The 21,396-nt window shown below is 40.1% G+C and overlaps 1 protein-coding gene across 4 annotated transcripts in view; it reads left to right on the plus strand.

Annotated features, from left to right (window-relative positions):
• Nucleotides 1-10,809: 10,809 nt before the first annotated feature.
• The window catches only part of LOC108032944 (tyrosine-protein phosphatase non-receptor type 21), a 152,037-nt gene continuing 141,450 nt past the window's right edge, over nucleotides 10,810-21,396 (plus strand). For 3 of the 4 annotated variants that reach the window (XM_044091587.2, XM_044091588.2, XM_050890297.1), the window contains exon 1: nucleotides 10,810-11,148. In XM_044091587.2, the coding sequence (XP_043947522.1) occupies nucleotides 11,064-11,148 (85 nt within the window). In that variant the 5' untranslated portion in view covers nucleotides 10,810-11,063. The remainder of the gene's footprint in view (nucleotides 11,149-21,396) is intronic. The other variant, XM_044091586.2, reaches the window with a different exon arrangement.

The raw sequence follows: 21,396 nt of genomic DNA on the forward strand, positions 1-21,396 counted from the left end.
GGAAAGAACAGAACTTACCTGACAATCTTGCTCCTTGTAGGCTCTCACGGCGCTGCTTCCGACGACTCGCCCTGGTGTGGCTCCCTCGTAGTTTGCTTGGTTGGTGTTCGTTCGACTGCTTGTCTTAACTCTTGATGATCGTACTCGACTGATGCTCTCGACTGACTGCTCGCTCTTGACTGACTGACTGATCTCGACTGAATGATCTCGACTAAATTCTCTCGACTGAATCCTCTCGACTGAATCCCCTGCGGGTTTATATAGGGCCTCTAGGAACCGTTATTTCCCTTTTGCACACGGCCCGCCGAAACTCTTCACACCGCGTCCAAAGTCCATGGCTCCTGTTTGACCCTCTTGTCCTTGACGCACTGCTTTCCGCCGCCGTCCAGCCTGATGCTGCCGTCCCGCTGATCCCGGAGATGCATGTGGCATGTTTGTGTGCCGCACCGCTGCCGAGATGTGGCACTTTGTTTCTCGCTCCATTGTTGGTCTTCAAACTTTCTTGCTCTCCAAACTCTCACGTTCTACAAACTCTCACGTTCTGCGTCCTCGATCTCCAAACTCACTCGTTCTCCATCCTCGATCTCCAAACTCTCTCGTTCTCCGTCCTCGATCTCCAAACTCTCTCGTTCTCCGACCTCGATCTCCAGACTCTCTCGTTCTCCCATCGCTCTTCGCCGCGCCGCCACTACGCGCAAATTCGCCGCGTACTTGGTGAGCGGCCGGCCATCCGCTGCTAGGATTTGTGTGGAGGTATTCAACTCCTCACATTCCCCCCTTCTTCGGGAAAGATTTATGAAAATCAGCGCTCCCACTCTCCGGCGTTTCCTCGTATATCCTAGCCATTGAGTAATGGCGCATCTCGTTCCGGTTCCCTCGGTGCTCCCTCGTTGCTCCCTCGACGCTTTCAACCTTGTTTCGTTTTCACAGCGCCGGTCGTCCTCCGCATAGCAATTTTAAATCTCCCGCGCCGATCCTCTACCTGTTCCCACTGGACACCAATACTAATCGGCTATCGATACCCAGCGGGCCTGCTCACGATATCGATATCGCAGGTGCGGCGTTGCCACTTGCTCGACGCGATGTTCATCATCACCGATATTTCCATTTTTCTTGTGCTCATCGATCGCACTATCGTCCAGTGCCAATCGACCGCCTATCGAGGCGCCCCTTCCCTGTTGTATGGTGATTTTGCAAATTGTTTATGCCCGTACACCAGTCGGCCGGAGTTTAATTGTTTTTTTTTACCCCTCAGCCCGGCGTTTCCACTTGTCCTTGCCACTACGTAAGTACTCTGATCTCACACTCGACTCCTTGTATGTGCTCATCAGCTTATTTTCTCTTGGCAGGTTGCCTTTGTTGACCACGAGTGCCCTTTCAGACTCCAGCAGCTGTGCTTCCTGGTTTGGACCCCGATCCGGCCCGCGATCCCGTCTCCTCGTCTGGGCATGATGCCCTTCTCCGTGAAGCTTGACCTCTTTTGGTACAGCTCTCTTAGCTGTGCCGATTTCCCCCTTCCTTCGGCAGACTGCTGCTGCCAGTCCTAATCAAATCCTTGTAGACCTTGGACCTTCGTTCCTTTCCGCATTCGTTATCCTTGACGTGTTCCTTGAACTGTATATGATTGTATCGTAGTGCCTTGTAGAGAATCCTCCAAGTTTTATCTGTGTAGCCTTTAAGAATCCTAGGAGTGATCCTCGGAGTCTTTCCTCATTCCTGAGCATCCTTGGCATTATCCTCGGGCTCTTTTCTTTGTATCCTTTGGGCATCCTTGGAGCTATCCTTGGACCCTTCTCCTCGCGTCCTTTGGGTATCCTTGGAGCTATCTTTGGACCCCTTTCGTCGTGTCCTTCGGGTTTCCTCGGAGCTATCCTTGGACCCCTTTCCTCGTGTCCTTCGGGTATCCTTGGAGCTATCCTTTGGGTCTCTTTCAAACTTTACTGTTGCCTTTTGTCTACCGTATCTGCTTGCGTGTTTGTTGTTGTTTCAGCTCTGTCATGTGGATGGTCCTCTCTTTTTTTGTGTTCACGTGCCGTATTTTGCAGATTACTGGTGACGCACAATCCGTGACCTGGTAAGGTCCGTCGTATCTTGGGGCCAACTTTGCTGCGAACCCCTCGGCCGCCTTCGACAAATGATGTTCCCTGGCCCACACGACGTCTCCCACCGCTGGTGTCCATTGTCTCCTCCTTAGGTTTTAAAGCATAGCCTGATCCTGGGAGGCTCTCTCCAGATTCCGCCTTACAATCTCGAAGATTTCCCCGAGTTTGTTGGCCTTCTCCCCTGGAGTCTCAGTGGGTTGTCCTGTTCCCAAGGTCTCTCTGTCGTATAGGGCGCTCGGCGTGTATCCTGTGGATTCCGAAACACTCGTATTTACTGCCAGCATGATCTCAGGCCATTTCTCGTCCCAGTTTCTCTGATCCTGCCCTGTAAACTGCGCTATCATCGTCTTTACGGTCCTGTTTGCTCTTTCTGTCGGGTACTCTTGCGGGGTATATGGAGCCGTGAACTGTTGCTTGGCTCCCATCTCGGCCAAGAAACTCTTGAAGTTTTTGCTGTTGAACTGTACTCCGTTGTCCGTTATGACTATCTACAGGACCCCAAACCTTGCGATGATGCGCTCCCTGAATGCTTTCTTTAGAGATTCGGCCGTCGCGCTACGCAGCGGCACCAAATCAGTCCACTTGGAGAACCTGTCTATCAGCACCAGCAGCATTTGGTTGCCGTGTTTTAAACGCGGCAGGGGTCCGACGAAGTCTGCGCATACATACACGGTTTCTTTTCACCTGCGTTAGCATTTTCCCAGCTGCCTGCATCTGATTCGGCTTGAATCTGATACATGTCTCGCACCCTCTTACCTGGGCTCGAGCGTCTCGTTGCATGCCTGGCCAGTAGTACCGGGCTGCCAGACGTGCTATTGTCCTTCTGCTTCCTACATGGCCAGCTGTCGGTGAGGCGTGGTTCTCTTTCAGCACCGCTTCTCGTAGAGCTCTCGGGACGCACATCTTTCACGCCGCGACATCCTCACTGCCTGCTCTGTGTGGAATGTTCTTGTACAAGGTATCTCTCTCCATTACGTAGTCCGGGTACTTTTGTGGCTGGGTCCTAATCTTTTCGCGCATGTGCTGGATCCAGCTGCATGCTGCGGAGGCTTTCGCCGCCGATGTCTCCTTGATCCCTCGCAGAGTTACTGGTAGTGGCTGCCTTGATAATGCGTCTGCTACCACATTGAATTGTCCCTTCCTGTACGCTATTTCGAAGTCATACTGCTGCAACTCCAGGGCCCATCTGGCGATCCTTCCTGAAGGGCTCTCGATGCTGTTGAGCCACTTCAGTGCCATGTGATCGGTTACCACCTTGAAGTGGTACCCTTCCAAATACGGACCGCCCAGACTATTGCCAAACACTCATTCTGGGTCGTGGAGTAGTTTTTTTCAGCCCCGTTAAGCGTTCGGCTTGAGTAAGAGATCACCTTTTCACCACGTTCGGTTTCCTGGGTCAAAAAGGCCCCAATACCGTAATCACTTGCATCCGTTTGCAGGACAAATGGTTTTTAAAATCCGGGCACGCCAGTACAGGGTCTGCCACCAGCCTTGCCTTTACCTCTTCGAATGCCGACTGATGCTCCTGTGTCAACACCCACTTGTTGCCCTTGCGCAGCAGATCAAGACTCAAGTTTGCCTTGTGCTCTTCTAGTGTGCGTCCGATCACTATGATATCGTCCTGGTACGCAAAATCGTGCGGCGACATATTGGGACCAATTACCCGGTCCAACACCCACTGGAAGGTCGCAGATGCCGAATGGAGTCCAAAGGGCATTACTCTCCACTAGAATAAGCCCTTTCCCGGCACTGTAAATGCAGTGTACTGCCTGGTGCCTTCTTTCAGCGGGATTTGCCAGTAGCCATCCTTCAAGTCCAAGCTGCTTATGTACCGTGCCTCTCTCAGCTGGTCGAGGATATAATTTATTCAAAGCATCGGGTAGTCATCCTTTATCGATTTGGCGTTGATCTGCCTGAAGTCGACGCACAGTCTCCACTTGCCCGTCTTCTTCCTAACCATCACGATGGGAGAGCTGTATGGGCTAGTTGAGTGCTCTATGCATCCCATTTGGAGTAGCTCGTCCACCTTCGCATTGATCTCCCCTTAAACTTTCGGATTCTTCGGGTAGTATCGCTGTTTCATTGGTTTGTCGTCCTTCATCGTTATTTGATGCTCTCCCATGTTCGACGTTCCTGTCATGGTTTTGAAACTGGCAAGCTCTGCCTCCAGGAACTTCGCTGTGTCGTCATACTCTGCTTCCTGTTGTACGACTACTACCGATAGCCTCTCCTCGAGCCACCCATTGTGTCGGTTCCTGAACGGTATTCTCACCAGCGCACCTTATCTCGGTTCGGAAAGTTCCATCCTAACACCAATGAATCCACTACCCCTGGTAGTATCAACAGGTTCATGGTTAGTCGCTTGTTCCCGAATGTGATCTTCACCTCTAGCTGTTCATCGATTCCGCCGCACCTTCCGTCTGCCAACCGCGTCCTCGTAATCCTCCCGAGGGCAGCCAGGTTTTCCGCCAGTTCCTTGCTTATAAAGCTCGCTGTTGCCCCGGTGTCGATCGTGGCCATGTACGTGCCTCCCCCAATCGTCACCGCTGCGGACAACTGCTGCTCCTCCTCGATTAGCTTGCCCGTTAGTTTGGAGAGGTAGCATCTTGCGACCCCCGCTCGCCTCTCTGCGGCTGAGGTCGCTGGGCATTTCCCGCCTGCTGGCAGCACTCGACGCTCCTGACACCTACTCTCCCGCACACCCAGCAGAACAGCAGGCGTTGGAGTCGACATCCTCGTGCCCAGTGTCCGTGGCCGCCGCACCTTCGGCAGGCCTCATGGGGATCTGCAATGTGTGTCGTGCCCCGCGGCCTCTGTGTTGTGTTTGGCGGTCTCCACACCATGTTCGCTGGTTGTATCTGTTGCTGCTATGGTGGCGTCCATTGGCCTCCTCGTGGTGCTCCTGCTGCCTGCTGTCGTGGGACTGGTTGCGGCGGTGAAAATTGGTGGTGACGACTTTGCCTTTGAGAACTTGTTTTCTTGGGCGAACGCTTCCCGCTCCTTTTCCAGTTCTTCGTATTCATCAGCTAATAGCATCAACGTGTCCAGGTCCGGCACTTTGTACGCCCTTAAGAAGATCCTTAGGCTTGGGGTGCAGTTTTCCTTTATGATCTTTAAGGTGTCTTTCGCAGTATAGTTTAGTGGCCTCGACATCGTCTGCATGTCGATCATGCAGCCTTTAAATGACTCACTGAAACCCTGCTTTCGTTGCCTGACCTGATCCGACAGCCTTGTAAAGAAATCTGTCGGCAGAAAGTAGAGATGGAAGCTCTCAATTAACTCGGCCCAGGTTTTCCATTGTTTATTGTTGGCGATAAACCACTTCAACGCCCTTTCTTTCAGCAATTCCGGCATTGCTCGGGGGATCATGTCTAGGTCTAAGCCGTAGGTGTTTACGGACCGTTCAACTTGTTCCAGGAACTCGAACGGTTTCTCCGCCCCGTCGAACCTGAATGACCACTCGCGGAATTGTTTGGCGACCCTTGCATAATCCGCCTGGCTGTGTCTAGAGGTCAGCACCGTAGTCTTCCTGTCCTGGCTTGACTCTCTCCTGTGAGCCTCCCTTTACAAGTTGTCGACGCTCAAGCTTGCTACTAGGTTATCCCCTTCAGCGTTAGTTAGCGTGATACTCGGGCCGGTTCTGTCGTAATACATGGCTTCCAACTCAGCCCAGATGTCGGCAAGTTGTGGGTCGTTCTCTGTCTCTGAGTAATACTCCGACAATGTCCTGCCGTCCAGGGCGACATTAAGTCTTTGTGCGACCTCGGCGAAGTCCTCCTTCTTAAGGCGATAAATCCACTTCTTTTCCATTCTGTTTATTTTGCTTTCACCGCTGGGATAATCACGTTTTGGGCGCCAAATGTAACGAACTGATTTCTTTGGCTTCTTCTCGCTACGGTATTTGTGCGGCTAGCTCAGTAGATTGTGTGTGTTCGTCCCACCAAATTTATATAACCGTGACTGCCCAGTAGTTCAGTGAAAAAGCACAGAATTCTCGGGTTCGGAGTGGGTTTATTGCGGCTATAACTGCACTCGGCTTTATAATTAGCTTGTCTCGCTGTCTCCGACGGTGTAGATTGTCTCGATGTTCGCTCGCCTCGTTGACACGGTGTACCCGTTTTGTCGCTCCTTGAAGATCCTTGACCACCGCTTGCTCCTGACGAGATTGGCTCTGTGACTGCTCGGCCACGATTCAGACTCGCTATGGGGAGCCGTGCGGGCTTAGGGAAGCGTCACCGTTCTCAGACTAGGGTGAACAGACTGACGAGCTCTTCAGGATCACTCCTCTCGATACCCGACCGCCTGTCCCTTGCTCTGTCCCGGATGGTCCCACGGGCTTCCGCTCAGATCGTGCGGACAGTCAAGGCGGAACGCCAGGAAGCTGCCTCGCTCTTCACTTCGCTTCTGTGCCTCGTGTAAACGAACGTTCCACCCTAGCCTTACATTTTCGCGTATTGTCCGTCCCGTTTCTGCGGGCTCGATCCTCCTTGCGTGGCTGTTGCGGTGTGGTGTCCTGCTTGCTGGTGGCGATGTCCTGCGAACTGCTCCTGACAGGGTGGCTGTACGTCTTGACTTCTGTGCTGGGTTCGTGGGCATACGCCGATCCGGGACTTCTCTCCCTTCTGGCTCGTGACTCTCGGGGCTCTGTCGCGCCGCTCCGGGACTTCTCTCCCTTCTGGCCCGCTACTCTTGGGGTTCTGTTGCGCCGCTCCGGAACTTCTCTCCATTCTGGCTCGCTACTCTTGGGGTTCTGTTGCGCTGCTCCGGGACTTCTCTCCCTTCTGGCTCGCTACTCTCGGGATTCTGTTGCGCCGCTCCGGGACTTCTCTCCCTTCTGGCTCGCTACTCTCGGGGTTCTTTTTCGCCGCTCCGGGACTTCTCTCCCTTCTGGCTGATCGCGCCAGGACCTGCTCAACTCTACTTGGCGCACTGGGCTCACGCCGGGATACGTCCGCGTAGTGCTTGGGCGAGGTACACTGGGGCTCGACAGGCTTACCCCCGAGCTCACGATTTCAAATCGCCGGCTTTCACTGTTCTAAGTCCAGTAGACCCTCCAGGCGTAACGCCAGGACTTCGTTGGCAGGAAAGAACAGAACTTACCCGTGTGGTGCCTCCTTAGACCTCAGCCACCTGTGTCTCAGTTCGGAGATTCCTAGTAATCTTGCTCCTTGTAGGCTCTCACGGCGCTGCTTCCGACGACTCGCCCTGATGTGGCTCCCTCGTAGTTAGCTTGGTTGGTGTTCGTTCGACTGCTTGTCTTAACTCTTAATGATCGTACTCGACTGATGCTCTCGACTGACTGCTCGCTCTTGACTGACTGACTGACCTCGACTGAATGATCTCGGCCTCTGGGAACCGTTATTTCCCTTTTGCACACGGCCCGCCGAAACTCTTCACACCGCGTCCAAAGTCCATGGCTCCTGTTTGACCCTCTTGTCCTTGACGCACTGCTTCCCGCCGCCGTCCAGCCTGATTCTGCAGTCCCGCTGATCCCGGAGATGCCGCACCGCTGCCGAGATGTGGCACCTTCTTTCTCGGTCCAAAGTTCACGTCCGCCTCCAAAGTCCGGCGGCGTCCCATTACTCCTTTTTGCACACGGCACTCTCGCTCCGCCCGCCAAGTCTCCGCTCTCTCCTTCTCCATTGTTGGTCTCCAAACTCTCTTGCTCTCTAAACTCTCACGTTCTCCAAACTCTCACGTTCTCCGTCGTCGATCTCCAAACTTTCTCGTTCTCCGTCCTCGATCTCCAAACTCTCTCGTTCTCCGTCCTCGATCTCCAAACTCTCTCGTTCTCCCATCGTTCTTCGCCGCGCCGCCACTACGCAAATTCGCCGCGTACCTGGTGAGGGGCCGGCCATCCGCTGCTGGGATTTGTGTGGAGTTATTCAACTCCTCACAGTCTACTTAATTGAAAATATAGATAGCGTCGAAACATCATTTTTTTCTCACATGGTTATTGTTCTGAATATATTTTTTACATAGGGGTTCTTGTCTCGGAACATTCTGGTTCAAAATTGAATATGACTGCACTTCTTTTAACTAATTTTCTTCCCCTACTGTAAAGCGATTTTCTCAAAAACTGACGGCTTTATCTCTATGATTTTTCACTGAACTTGAATTAGGGTATCCCCAATCTGCCAATATACCGTCAGTGTTGGTACAACGTCTGAGAGTGTACAATTTTATATTTGCCCCCTTTTTTGTATTGGGAAAATCCGAAGTGCACTCACTGTTAAGCGATTTTCTCAAAAACTGACGTCTTAAACTTTTTTAAATATGTTTGCAAACTATCTAGATCGATAGATATTTTCATTCTAAACAAAATTGCATTTTTTCTGAGCCCCAAGAAGCCGAGAAAAACGGCCCCATGTTCCAATCCCGCTAATTTGACGGACATGCAATAGCTATTGTTGTTACAGCATTAGTTATCATGGACAAAGATATTGTTGGGTTAATCCGTGTTTGAGCCAATGTCTTAAGAAACCTTCAGTTCCAAAATAAAAGATTCCGAGGAGAATCCTCCCGGGATTCCAAGGGGACATGTCCTGGCGCACGGGAGAATTTCCCGGAACGCCTCATAGGAAAATTGTATCAGATATCCGTTTTTTCGAAAGGGTAAATTTACAGGAAATTTTTTTTGAAGTCCCCCAGGATTTCCCCTGTTTCTTATACTCGTTTTTCTAGGGACTTTCCCGTGCGAGGGACACGTCCCATCGGAAATTCCCGATTTTCACATGGACATTCCAGTGCAAGGGAAACGTCACATCGGAAATTCTCGATTTTTCCATGAACTTTCCCGTGCAAGGGACACGTACCAGGGAAACGGAAATTTAATGAATTTAAAATACATACAAATCAATTAACTTTTCACTGTATTTTATTTAAATTGTATCGTTTAAATTTTCTGTAGAAGAATTATTATTGGGAAGTCTATTTTTTTTGAAAAATTTGTTTTAAACATTTGTAATAGCTTTTCTTATAGTTTGGTCCGGGACCTCGGAGTCCAACGGCCAACGCTTCTGAAAAATTTAGGGCATGTGTTTAAAAAATGTGCTTTACTTGTATACTTGTTTATTTACCTTTTACAACGGTTTAAACCCCTTTAAGGGATTTGGCCACGCCACTTTCGGGTAAGGAAACCAGAATTTGCTGGGTTATGTTAAGAAACCTAAAAAAATTTCAAAAAAGACGTTCTTTAAACGTGGATCAACGCACAACATCTTCAACTTAAGAAAGCACTTAATATATATTGATAAAAGTTACCTGACTTGATTATTTTTTTTAAATATCACTTTTATTATTAAATTAAAATGAGTCGCAGCGCACAATTTAATTCTCTTTTCATAACTCAAACAGAATACACCAGGTTTTCTTCTTCTTTTGGTTTCTTTCTAAACATAACCGAGAGACGCAAACAAGAGCACCGGCCGAAGGTTGCTCTTTGAGAGCAGAGGCCAGGCATATTATAAGACACAGAAAGAGAGGATAAAATCGTAAGATCTGGCTCTCTTTTTTGTCGAAATGCTTTCCTCGGAAGTCTTCTCGCTGCTGCTAATTCTCTGCTGACATCGACAGGAAAAAAAAAAAACAAAACAGCTTTTTGCGCACGGACATGTCCCGGCGACGGGACTGCAGAACTGAAGGGAAGGAAGAATTTCAACAGATGCAATGCAAAACAAAAATAGACAACATAATAAATACTTTGTTTCTATGAATAGATTAGTGGTTATAAAATTACGATAATATTACATTGCTTACATAGTCAAAATTGCTTTTCGGCGTTACTGCCGAAGAAATATTTTAGTATTTTTTTTTTTTTTTTGAGGCAAGAAGACTGCAGTCCAAAAACTTCAACCATAATTTTGCCACCAAAATTACTGCTGGGTTGAATAATAAAAATATTACAAGAAACGAAAGAAACTAACACTTTGTTTATGGGCTGATTTGTCTGTGCATAAACACCCTTTAGTAATTTCAACACACACGACAATTGACTATGAATTCGATCTCAAAGCATGAAATTGTGGCAATAAAACGCTGATAACTCTGTATAAAACTTACATATATTATAGATAGATAAACGTGTAATGGTTTGCACACAGTTTTTCTTTAATACAATACAAAATATGCGTTATATGAGTTATAATAAACGGTAACGCCTTTTTTCACCGGTTCTTTTTTAATAAGTGCATGAATTCGGCCGTGACAAAAAGGGACAACTTTAAGAAATCATGAAACCCATAGCATCAAGAAAATATATACTTTATGTAAATTTTTTCTACCTTGCAAACTTCTGACTGAAATTCTACTACCATTTGCATATTACACAAACAAATGCACGGTATTTTGGAAACTCTTTTTAAAGATGAAAAATATATCCCGTTCTATAAAATTAGTCAATGTTCAGTTATGAAATGTATCCCGTTCTATAAAATTAGTCAATGTTCAGTTATGAAATGTATCGTCTCAATAAACTTTAAAAAATACACTTTTCATATCGAATGGACTTAAAGGCTGACTTAATTAAAGTGTACGTAAATAAAAAAGAAATAAAAATTTATTATAATTGTAGTATAACGAATTGCATTTGCAAATTATTAAATTAGGAAAACACTTGAAATAATTATTATGATGAACTAAAGGGGTTTTTTTTAAAAACTGCAATGGTATCTTATAGTTTTTCATTTGGCCAGATGGTATTTTTTATCGTTATCTGTGCGGTCACGCTGGTTACTAATCCGATTTCGTTTTGAGAATTGTTTTATTTATTGCTTTAATACTAAACTCTCTTTAACCGTAATGCGCGGCACTCCGCTTTGTTTTCCCTGTGGCACATAGTAGCTGGTGAGCCAGTACACTAAATTTAATTGTGTAATTTACTCTAAATAAATACCTGTGGAGTCGATGGTATATATTTAGCCATCAAGTGAGCTAGATTAGCCTTATTCCCAAAGTACAAAAATGCCTTTAAAGTTTTTGAAAAAATGTCGACAATACAATGTTACATCTAAAAGTTTATTTGTTATATCAGTGCATCACCTGCTGGGTAAGTAGCTTCTACTATTCAAAAAAGCAAAGCGCCTACAGCAACAACAACAACGCGGAAAGAAGCATGAATGGCAATACAAACAATTCGATGAACTTAACAGTTGCATACGCTCTAAATTAATTTGTTGAGAACAACATGTATTAGAAGTTTGAAGGGTTGTAACTTTGTTATTGCTTTTAACCAGATGTGTATTAACAGTTGCCGTAAGTCTCAATTGCGATAGAGCATGCGAAGGCGACTACTTCATAAACATTCACTGGTCGGCATAAGTATTTTAATGAAACAAAATATCTATATACTCATAATTTGAACTTACAGTGGCGGATAAAGATCTACGGACGACCCCTTTTTTTTGTAGTTTACCCACTCCTATAGCTTTTACGGGAAATGTAATGATGCAGTTGTGTTTAAAGTGGTATTAGTATACCAAAACCAAAATGTTCTTTTTATTCATAACCAACTTTTAAAGTTACGAACTAAAAACTTAAAAAAGGCACTGACAAAAGAGTACGTACGATTTGTTGGTCAGCGGTTTTTTCTTTTTTTTTTTTCAGCTTAAGCCTAACGGCAAAGTACCGTTTAGTTTTGTTTAATGTTTTGCTTAGTGTTTGGCGTTGTTCTTATTTTCTATTATCACTTGAAGCCCGATACAATCGCGAAAGGATCTCCCCGAAAGGAAAAATTAGTTCTGTGCGAAAATTATTTCTAAAACATAGGAAAGAAAACAAATCGGAAAATGTTCAAAAAGGGAAGAAATTGGAAATAATCCGCGCAGTGGCCGTCCGAAGAAACTTAGTCGTAGGGACATCTCCTTTATCCGCAATGAAGTGAATCAAAACCCAAAGGTACATACATACAACTTAAATTTTTTGTTTAGCGAATTAAAAAAAAAAAATATTTTTTTTATTGTTGATAACTCCTATTCACTAGTTTACACAATTTTTTTTAGTGCCGAACTTAATTTTCACTGCTTGCCATTTTCTGGTTGACGACCGATCAATTCGGATTCAAAAACGGACTGCCAGACTTTGGTTCAATTATCCATAATCAAACCTCGACTTAAGAGATTTATCACAAAAATTTGATTAAGAGAATCATCTAAGAGAGTCGAAGAATAGGATGATGAAAATTGTCAATTAAATTTGAAATTGCAATTTTGCAGAATTGTAATTCTGCCGGAAATCGATGTTTACGTTAGCGGACTTGGGTCTCCCTTTTTGGGGCTCTGGTGTTTACAATATCGGCTTGGATGCTTACAGAATCCGTTTGGAGCGGAAAGTGTGAAACTGAATCGATTGGAGGCTTTGTTTAAAGAATGGAAAAAAGCTCTTGGCTCAAAGTTGTTTATAAATTGGGCAAGGGTCCCTAAGTAATGTGTCATATACTCCCCCCATTCTAAATTGAATCGTCCCGATTCATTGGAACTGATGGGTATAATGAATGTAGCTGATTAGTCAATTCGGCAATGATATTTTCCTCTACAGTATTTTCATTGTCGGGGATATTAGCTTTTGGTTGTATTTCAATTTGAATTTGCCGTGGTTTGAATATTAAGAATTTTCTGTATTTAATTAAAAGCATGGTAATTAAATATAAAAATGCGATTATGATCAATATTAATGTAATTGGTATTTGAGTTTGTTTAATTTGAATAAATGGATTAAATACGTTAATATTATCGAATGAGAGTTCCGATTCATTTGATATAATATATTCGGAAATTAAGAAGTCAGTATGTTTTCGTGCAGTGATGTATTCCAATATCTTATTGTCTACATTAGTGTAGTATTTATTATTAATTTTTGTGGTGCCATTAAAGGCTATTAAATATGACCCATCTAAATGAGTGTCATTAACTGTATTAACTCCGTTTATAAAAATGGCTCCTTCTTGAACTACATCTACATTTTTCTCTTATTTCATTACATAAAGATTTTTCTCCATTCAGTAATATGGTAAAACAAGAATCTTCTGGGCTAATGTGCAATAGTTGTTAAATAATTCGGTCTTAAAATTAGACATTACATTACAATTTTCCATCACTGTGCGAAATGGATTTTGAGTTGTAAACTTCACAACGATCAATAATTATAGGGTATTTAATATATATAATAATAAGATCTTGGTGCAAAGCTATTTTAAATTCAGATATATCCAATAGATCAGTAATAATAACAGGTTTTTGTTTATGTTTATAAATTTCCTGTATGTCATCATTGTTTAGAATTCTTATGTTGAAAACATCTATTTTTGCCAATGTAATTGTGTCCATTAAAATCATAAGATCGTAAGTCAGCAAACGAAGGCGGTATTTTCTGAGTGAAAGTTCTTGTTCTTTAAAGGCGGTTCTAAAGTTGTCAGATAGAGTTTTTATTTCTTAAAATATTTTGGAAATAATAACGAAATGATCCTATGGTTTTTTATCAAATCATCAATTTTATTTAGAACTGTTATGAAATCATCATGATCTGGTGTTCTTGCTATCCATTTCCAGATTGTGCCTAATTCATTAATGCCTCTTTTTGACCTAGTGGTTAATATTTGAGAAATAAGCATTTTTATAATTTTTAAATCGTTGGTTATTTCCCATTTTGAATTGAAAATTAAAAATTCTGTATCAAGAGTAAAAGTATCCCTGTAAAGAAAGAAATCATGGTTTTTGTAATCCATAATTTCGATTTGGTTGAAGCTACCAGCAATAATAAGTACATTGTTGAATTCATTATCTGGAATTTAAGATAACTAAAATTGTTTAAAATTTAATATTATCTTTATGAATCGTACGGTTTCTCTTATTAATAATAACTTTATTAGGAAGATTTTCCTTAACTACCTGGTTTTTATTTGTAGAGTTAAGCTTATTTCTTTCCCCGTATTTCTTTTCGTAAATTACTTTTCTTACGTGATAGTTCTTTTCTTTTCTGTCTTTATTATGAAAATGTAACATTTTATCCTGTGCTTGCTTTAACAATTGGGAAATTTAATCGTGTTTGATTTTATTAAATAATATATCATACGGTCGTTGATTGGTTATAGAGTGAATTGATAAGTAGTATTTTTGTGCTGCACTAATTACTATTTCGGAATAATCAACTAAGTTGAGTTTATCTTTAATGCAGCGTGCAATTTCTGTTTAATTAGAGTGTGCCCTTTCAATTTGTCCGTTTTTTTTTTTTTTTTATTTGAGATTTCTTTTACGACTAAAAATTTTGAATATGAATCTATACAAGTTATGAATATAAGCTTTTGGACGTAATAAATGTCAATATGCAAACCTTCACCTTCTCTATCCGGAATAGGTGCTTGACCGATAGGAATTTGCACTGGATGTCAGTTATATTTGTTCTGATTGCAGATTGTGTAATTCTTAACAAACTCCTTTAGTTTTTGATATAAGTTAGGTCAATAATATTGCCGGTTAATTTGTTTACAATTTTCATCAAGCCCTCTGTGTGCTCGACAATGCGTTTCTGTTATTATAAGCGATCTGTCTTTATCGTTTTCTACGTCTTGGACAAATATTCTAGTTAATAAAAATTTATTTTTAAAATTATCCCTAAGCTACAATGAATTCCGGTTGTTATATTAGGTGGAATTTATTTCTTTAAGAGAGTTACTAAAATTTTGCAGAGTGTCATACTCTATTATATGTCTAGTATTTCCGAACACGTTAATCGACTCATGTATTGTATACCTCCCCGTTGCTATTAGCATTTGTTGCTTAAACTGGTTTAAGGGTTTTCGGGTTTCTTGTATAACATTCTCAAAACTACTCTCTGCTGAATGCTGAGTGCTTTGATCTGAGACCGACTCGATACTATCTTATAATTTATTAATTTGTATCCTAGATAATGCATCTGCAAAAACCTTTGTTGCTCCTGGCTTATAAATAATTTTTGAAGAATAACTTTAAATGAAAAAATACCTTCTTTTCATTTCGATATTAGGGTTCTTTTGAGAAATTGAAACTGAAAGAGGTTGATGATCTGTGTAGATTTTAATGTTGTTAACTCCGTATAAATAATTTCGTAAATTTTTAAAAGCTTAAACTATAGCTAAAAATTCCTTCTTATTAGTAGCATATAATTGTTCAGTTTTTGTGAGGGTTTTTGATATAAAAGTAATTGGTTTTCCATCCTGAGAAAGAACCGCACCAATAGCCAAATCTGACGCATCGGTGGTTAAGGTAAATTTTTTATTATAATCGAGTTGAACTAACTCTATCTAAGCTCTCAAATATTTTTAGGGATTGGATATTTTACGATTATGGAAATTTTTTCGGGATCGGTTTTGATCACATTGTGAGAAACAACGTAACCGAGAAAGTTTGTTTCCAATTTGAAGAACTTTGATTTTTCAATCGAAATTTTCATGTTTGCAAAATGTTAATTATAACAGCTAAATCTTTATAATGCTGTTCAATTGTTTTTGAGAAAATAATAATGTCATCCATATGGACATGACTCGTTTTTCCAACTTGTTCTCTCAAAATATCATCCATCGCTCTTTGGAATATTCTAGGGCCGTTTGTTAACCCAAATGGCATTCTCAAGAATTTATATTTTCCATTATTTATTGAGAATGAGGTTTTTTGAATGTCTGTTTCATTCATGATAATTTGGAGGAATCCTGATTCCAAATCAATTGTGGAAAAGTATTTGTTTGACAAAATTACGGAAGGATCCTGCATTCGATATCTATCCGGTATGGTGTTTTCGTTAAGTTTCTTATAATTTATTACTAGTCTAAGTTTCCATTCCATCTTCGTTAAAACTTTTTTTTTGGTACGACTAATACTGGGTAATTATAAGGGCTACTGCTTGGCCTTATAATTTCTTCTTTAAGCATTCTTGCGATTTCAGAATTTACAAAATCTAAAGCTGATAAAGCATAAGGGTATTGCCTTCTATAAATAGCCCTATCGTTTTCGGTATTTATTTCACCGCGTATGTCATTCCTAAAAGGAATCTGCATATTTATTTTGGAATGTTCTTTTTTAATAATATTTAATATTTTGTCCTCCAAATCTTCTCTTTGATACGTGGATGAATATTGTATATTGTTAATTTTTTGGTTGTCGGATACTTCTACGACGGCGCGTTCAGAATTTTTATATCCCGAATTTTTATTTTTGTCGGATAATTCAACGACGGCGTGTTCAGGATTTTTATATCCCAAACTTTTATTTTTTCGGATAATTCAACGACGGCGTGTTCAGGACTTATGTTTCCCAAACTAAATTCACTTTGATATTCCTCTTTAGATTCGGATATGATTTGAGGCTTTTGATCAAAGTATTTTTTTATTATGAATGAAAGAATGGTGTTTTCTTCTGTCAAAGAATGTTGGTTTAAAATATTACCGTTATCGTAATTTAATTTTTCCTCCTTTCCATTATACTTTATTACTCCTTTTGGTGTATCAATTACAGCTCCTATTTTTTTCAATATGTTGTAGCCAACTAGTAAATCTGAGTCTAGCCCATCTATTTCATAAAAAGTATACCGTGTATCGAAAATAGTTATCATATGATAAAACTTAATTATTGAATATCTATTCACTGTGGATACTCTTTTATATATTGGTAGTTCATTTTTGTTCTTATAAATTCCTGTTTTAATATAATCTTTAATTTTTTATTTATTTTATTATGCTGTCTTATTAGGTAGGGTAGTCCTACTCCTGAGTTTGTCCTTAAAAATGGTCCTCTTCAATGTTGTTCAACCTCATAGTCGTGTTAGCCGGTTGGTTAACAGTTTCTGTTTGTACTCTTTTATTTTGAGATTGCTCCTGTTGTGTGTTTTGTGTTTCGATTTTTTTTAGTTTAATTCCATTTATTTTGATAAATTTTATATCTCTGATTATTACTTTTATGGGGTCTATTTGGCATCTGGATTGATTTATCAACATCCATTGGCTCTGGCTTACTTTGTTGCCTAAAAGAGTTCCACTGATTTTGTTGGTCAATTTTAAATCTTCCCTGATTCCAGATATTGTTTCTATTTTGATTAAAATTGTTATAATTATTTCTGTTTTGATTATTTGCTTGATTAAACCTTAAGTTATTAGTATATTTTTGATTATTATTATTATTGTTATATTGTCTGGATTTGTTATTTGAGTTTTGTTGCCCATATACGTTTGCCTCATTAGTCTTGCGTTGTGATGATAAAAAATTGTTCGTGAATTGGGCCGTCAAATTGTTGCTATCAAGTTCTTGTACTATTACCATTGCGTTCGGTAAATCGGGTGGATTCATTGAAAATATTACATCTGAGATATGGTCGTTAAGGCCAGTTATGAACACTCGTATGGCTGTCTTTCTATGTTTTTCAATAAGTTCAGATGTAATTGGCTTATTCCTCCCATGTGTCATAATGGTTTTGTTAATCAAGAGAGTTAATTTTTTACTTTCCAAATTATAAAATTTCCCCTGCTTTAATACACTTAAGTCCTGTTCTAAAATATGTATAGGTCGCTTGTCACTAAAAACAAAATCTAGTCTTGCCATTATGGCGTCAAAATTCAATACGGTTCCATTGACAATGCCTGTAATTTTATTTCGAAGAATAGCTAGTGCCGAAAAGTATTTTTCACTTCCCCTTTTGTATTGACCCATTGCTATTTCCGCCCATTCTCTCCAGCCAACATAACTATCTTCTTCACCTTTATATTCTCGAACCGACTTAATGATTTCATAAGAAGTACAACAGCTTCCACCTTGAATTCCTCAACCTTCTTTACATTGTGATTTAATTGTGTCTTTAAACTCGCGATTTCATTCCTTAAAGGACTCAATTCATTATTAACTATTTGTGCTATTAAATCGCTTACATTAACCATCCGACTGCTAGAAGCCACTGCAGGTAAGGGTGGAGTTATGGTTAGAATTTTTTCAAAGTCGTTATTAACTCTTCCACCTTGTTTGTTTTTATTTAAAATTTTTAAAATTAAAATTTTTTTTTTTTAATTCTTATATATATAAACAGCTCCCTAATTGTTCTTCTTAGTTTGCTTGGATATGGGATGTCTTCTTTTTGCCTGATGATTACATCGTCTCAGTGTGCATATATCGTGCGGCGGGAAAGATGCAAGTCATTTTCAATAGTACAGCTTTTAGTTAAGGCAAAAAATGGAAATAATTGAAATATATCATGAAATTAAAAAAAAAAATCATTCAGATTGTTTAAAAAGTGAGTTAATCATAACTTCCTTAAGTTTTGTTTACGTTCAGCTAGAAAAGAATTTTATCCGGAATACGATAAATATTTTCTAGTTCCTATTGGATATTATTTTTTTCCCTATATATTCCGCCAATTAAAGAAACCCGTAGAAATAAAAAAAACCGAGAAATCGCACGTCAAAGTTTTCCGACTCCTTGTATATCTGCTCGTCGCCTGCTTATTTCTCTCCTGCAACTTTAAAAACATTTTGAATTTGAGCATAGCAAAATAGATTTTAATATTCACTTGCTATAATTTATGTATACGAGTATATAGCTAATTAATGTTACTGATTCTAGAAATTATAATACTCTAGGTTAGGGGACTCATACACGAATTTCGAGAAAATATTATCCTCGATGGACCGCGATTTCTTAAGAATTTACGTGCAAAAAGGTCAGCCATGGTTCTCTTGTAATCGATTTTCAAAGTTTCCAGTTTTGCTATAAAAATAAAGGGTGTCTTTATCATAATTTCAACCAATGTAATTAAATTTTAATGAGCTTTTATAACATTATATAAATGTTAAATGTTTTATAATTACGGTTTCAAATGAATTTCTGTTAGAATCATGTAGGATCTTATTTTATTTTTGGTATATAAGTATGTTACAACTTAGTCGTCATCGGAGGTATCCTGAAAATATATATATATATTTTATGATGTATATTAAATACGAAATCAAAACGCCGTGTAAGTTCAAATAGCATAACGTTCAAGTAACATTTTGCATTAAAAAAACTTATATGTTAAAAAACACCGAAGATATAATTTTTCCATATTATTTTACCACTAATTTTCCGATTGTTCCTATGGCAGCTAGATATAGTCGTCCGATTTTGATAACATTTAATTCGAACTAATTTAAAAAATGTATATCCAAGCTTATAAAGTTATATGTTAAAAACACGAAAGATATAATTTTTTAAAATTTTTTTTCCCGGTAGTTCTTATGGGAGCTATAAAATATAGTTGTCCGATCCGGCTGGTTCCCACTTATATACTACCTGCAATAAAAAGAAGACTTTTGGGAAAGTTTCAGCCCGATAGCTTTAAAACTGAGAGACTAGTTTGCGTAGAAACGGACGGACAGACGGACATGGCTAGATCGACTCGTCTTGTGACGCTGATCAAGAATACCCTCTGCAAGGGTATAAAAATAGATATAGAAAACATATTAAAATCCCAATTATACGTAGTATAAGTACACTGCAGTTATTCAGGCACCGGCACAAAGTAATAACGCAGTCGACTACAATGACGCAGAGCCGTAAGCAACAACAGCAAGCCGAAAGCTTACCTACAAAAGCGCATACAAGGTGCTCAATGTGTGCAACTTTTTAAAAAGTGATAATCGTAAACCAAAATAAGCACATTTTTTAAAAATTGAGTGCTTAGTCACGAACATTTTGCATGGATTAAGTGACTGCAGGATAATAGATTTAAAAATTGAAATAACGGTGAGATAATATTAACTTTCAAATATATCTCATTTTATATATTTATACCCGTTACTCTTAGATTAAAATAGTAGCTCCTCGCGCATTTTTATACCCTTGCAGAGGTTATAATGATTTTAGTCAGAAGTTTGCAACGCAGTGAAGGAGACGTTTCCGACCCCATAAGTATATATATTCTTGATCAGCGTCACTAGACGAGTCGATCTAGCCGTCTTTCCGTCTGTCTGTCCGTTTCTACCCAAACTAGTCTCTCAGTCTTGAAGCTATCGGGCTGAAACTTTCCCAAAAGTCTTCTTTCTATTACATGTAGTAAATAAGTCGGAACCAGCTGGATCGGACAACTATATCTTATAGCTCCCATTGGAACTATCGGGGAAAAAATTTAAAAAAAAATTATATCTTCGGAGTTTTTTTTAACATATATCCTTCTAAGCTTGGAAATAACATTTTTTAATTAGTTCTGAATTTTGAATTACATTTTATCAAAATCCTTAGTAACGATCGGAATATTAGTGGTAAAAAAAATATGAAAAAATTATATCTTAACTTATAATCTTCTAAGCTTGTAAATAACATTTTTTAATTAGTTCTGAATTTTGAATTAAATTTTATCAAAATCGGAGGACTATATCATAAAGCTGTCATAGGAACGACCGGTGGGAAAATAATATATAACAAATTATATCTTTGGTGTTTTTTGTTACCTAAAGTTCATTATTTCTTATAACTGCAAGGGTATACAAACTTTGGCTTGCCGAAGTTAAATTCCTTTCTGGTTTTATTATTATATTAGGGACCTTAGCACCTCCTTGCCAGCATCTGGGGTCTGCGTAGCCTTCCTCTTCCGAGCAACTCATATTTCTCATGCACCGCATCACCTTTTGCAGCCCCTTTTCCGGAGGCTCCAAAGGTTCCACCTGACCGATTGCATCTATCATTAGAAAAAAATTTGGTTTTAATTAGTTTAGGAACTGGCAGGCATTTGTTTTCTGCCTCTTGATTTATTTACTTTTGGTGTTAGCCACAAAAGAAAGAAAAAGAAAAAGCACAGGTTCAGCACAAGTTGACCGCTTAGCACTTAACTACATAAATATAAAATATAATTTTTGATTTATTTTATTGATTTGATTTCATTTTATTTTCAATTTACAATGTGAGTTCGGGTGGGTCATTGGGGTCGTGGGTACCTCTGCATTAATGGTAATTGTAAATGCATTTAGCAAAAAAAACATAAAATTTTGATAGGCCTTCAGCCTTTTTTTTCCTTTGCCACCCTCCGAAATTTCATTTGTTATCGAAAGGCTGAGCTATCATCTTATCACTTTTACACGACGTTTTGATTTTAAATTTAACATACATCATAAAATTTCTCGACTGACTGACCTTCTAAGCTAGGAAATAACATTTTTTAATTAGTTCTGAATTTCGAATTATATTTTATCAAAATCGGACGACTATATCATATAGCTGCCATATGAACGACCCGAAAATTAGTGGTAAAATAATATGAAAAAATCATATCTTCGGTGCTTTCTAACGTATAACCTTCTAAGCTTGGAAAT

The sequence above is a fragment of the Drosophila biarmipes genome, unplaced genomic scaffold, assembly GCF_025231255.1.
Source record: "Drosophila biarmipes strain raj3 unplaced genomic scaffold, RU_DBia_V1.1 ptg000019l, whole genome shotgun sequence".
NCBI lineage: Eukaryota > Metazoa > Arthropoda > Insecta > Diptera > Drosophilidae > Drosophila > Drosophila biarmipes.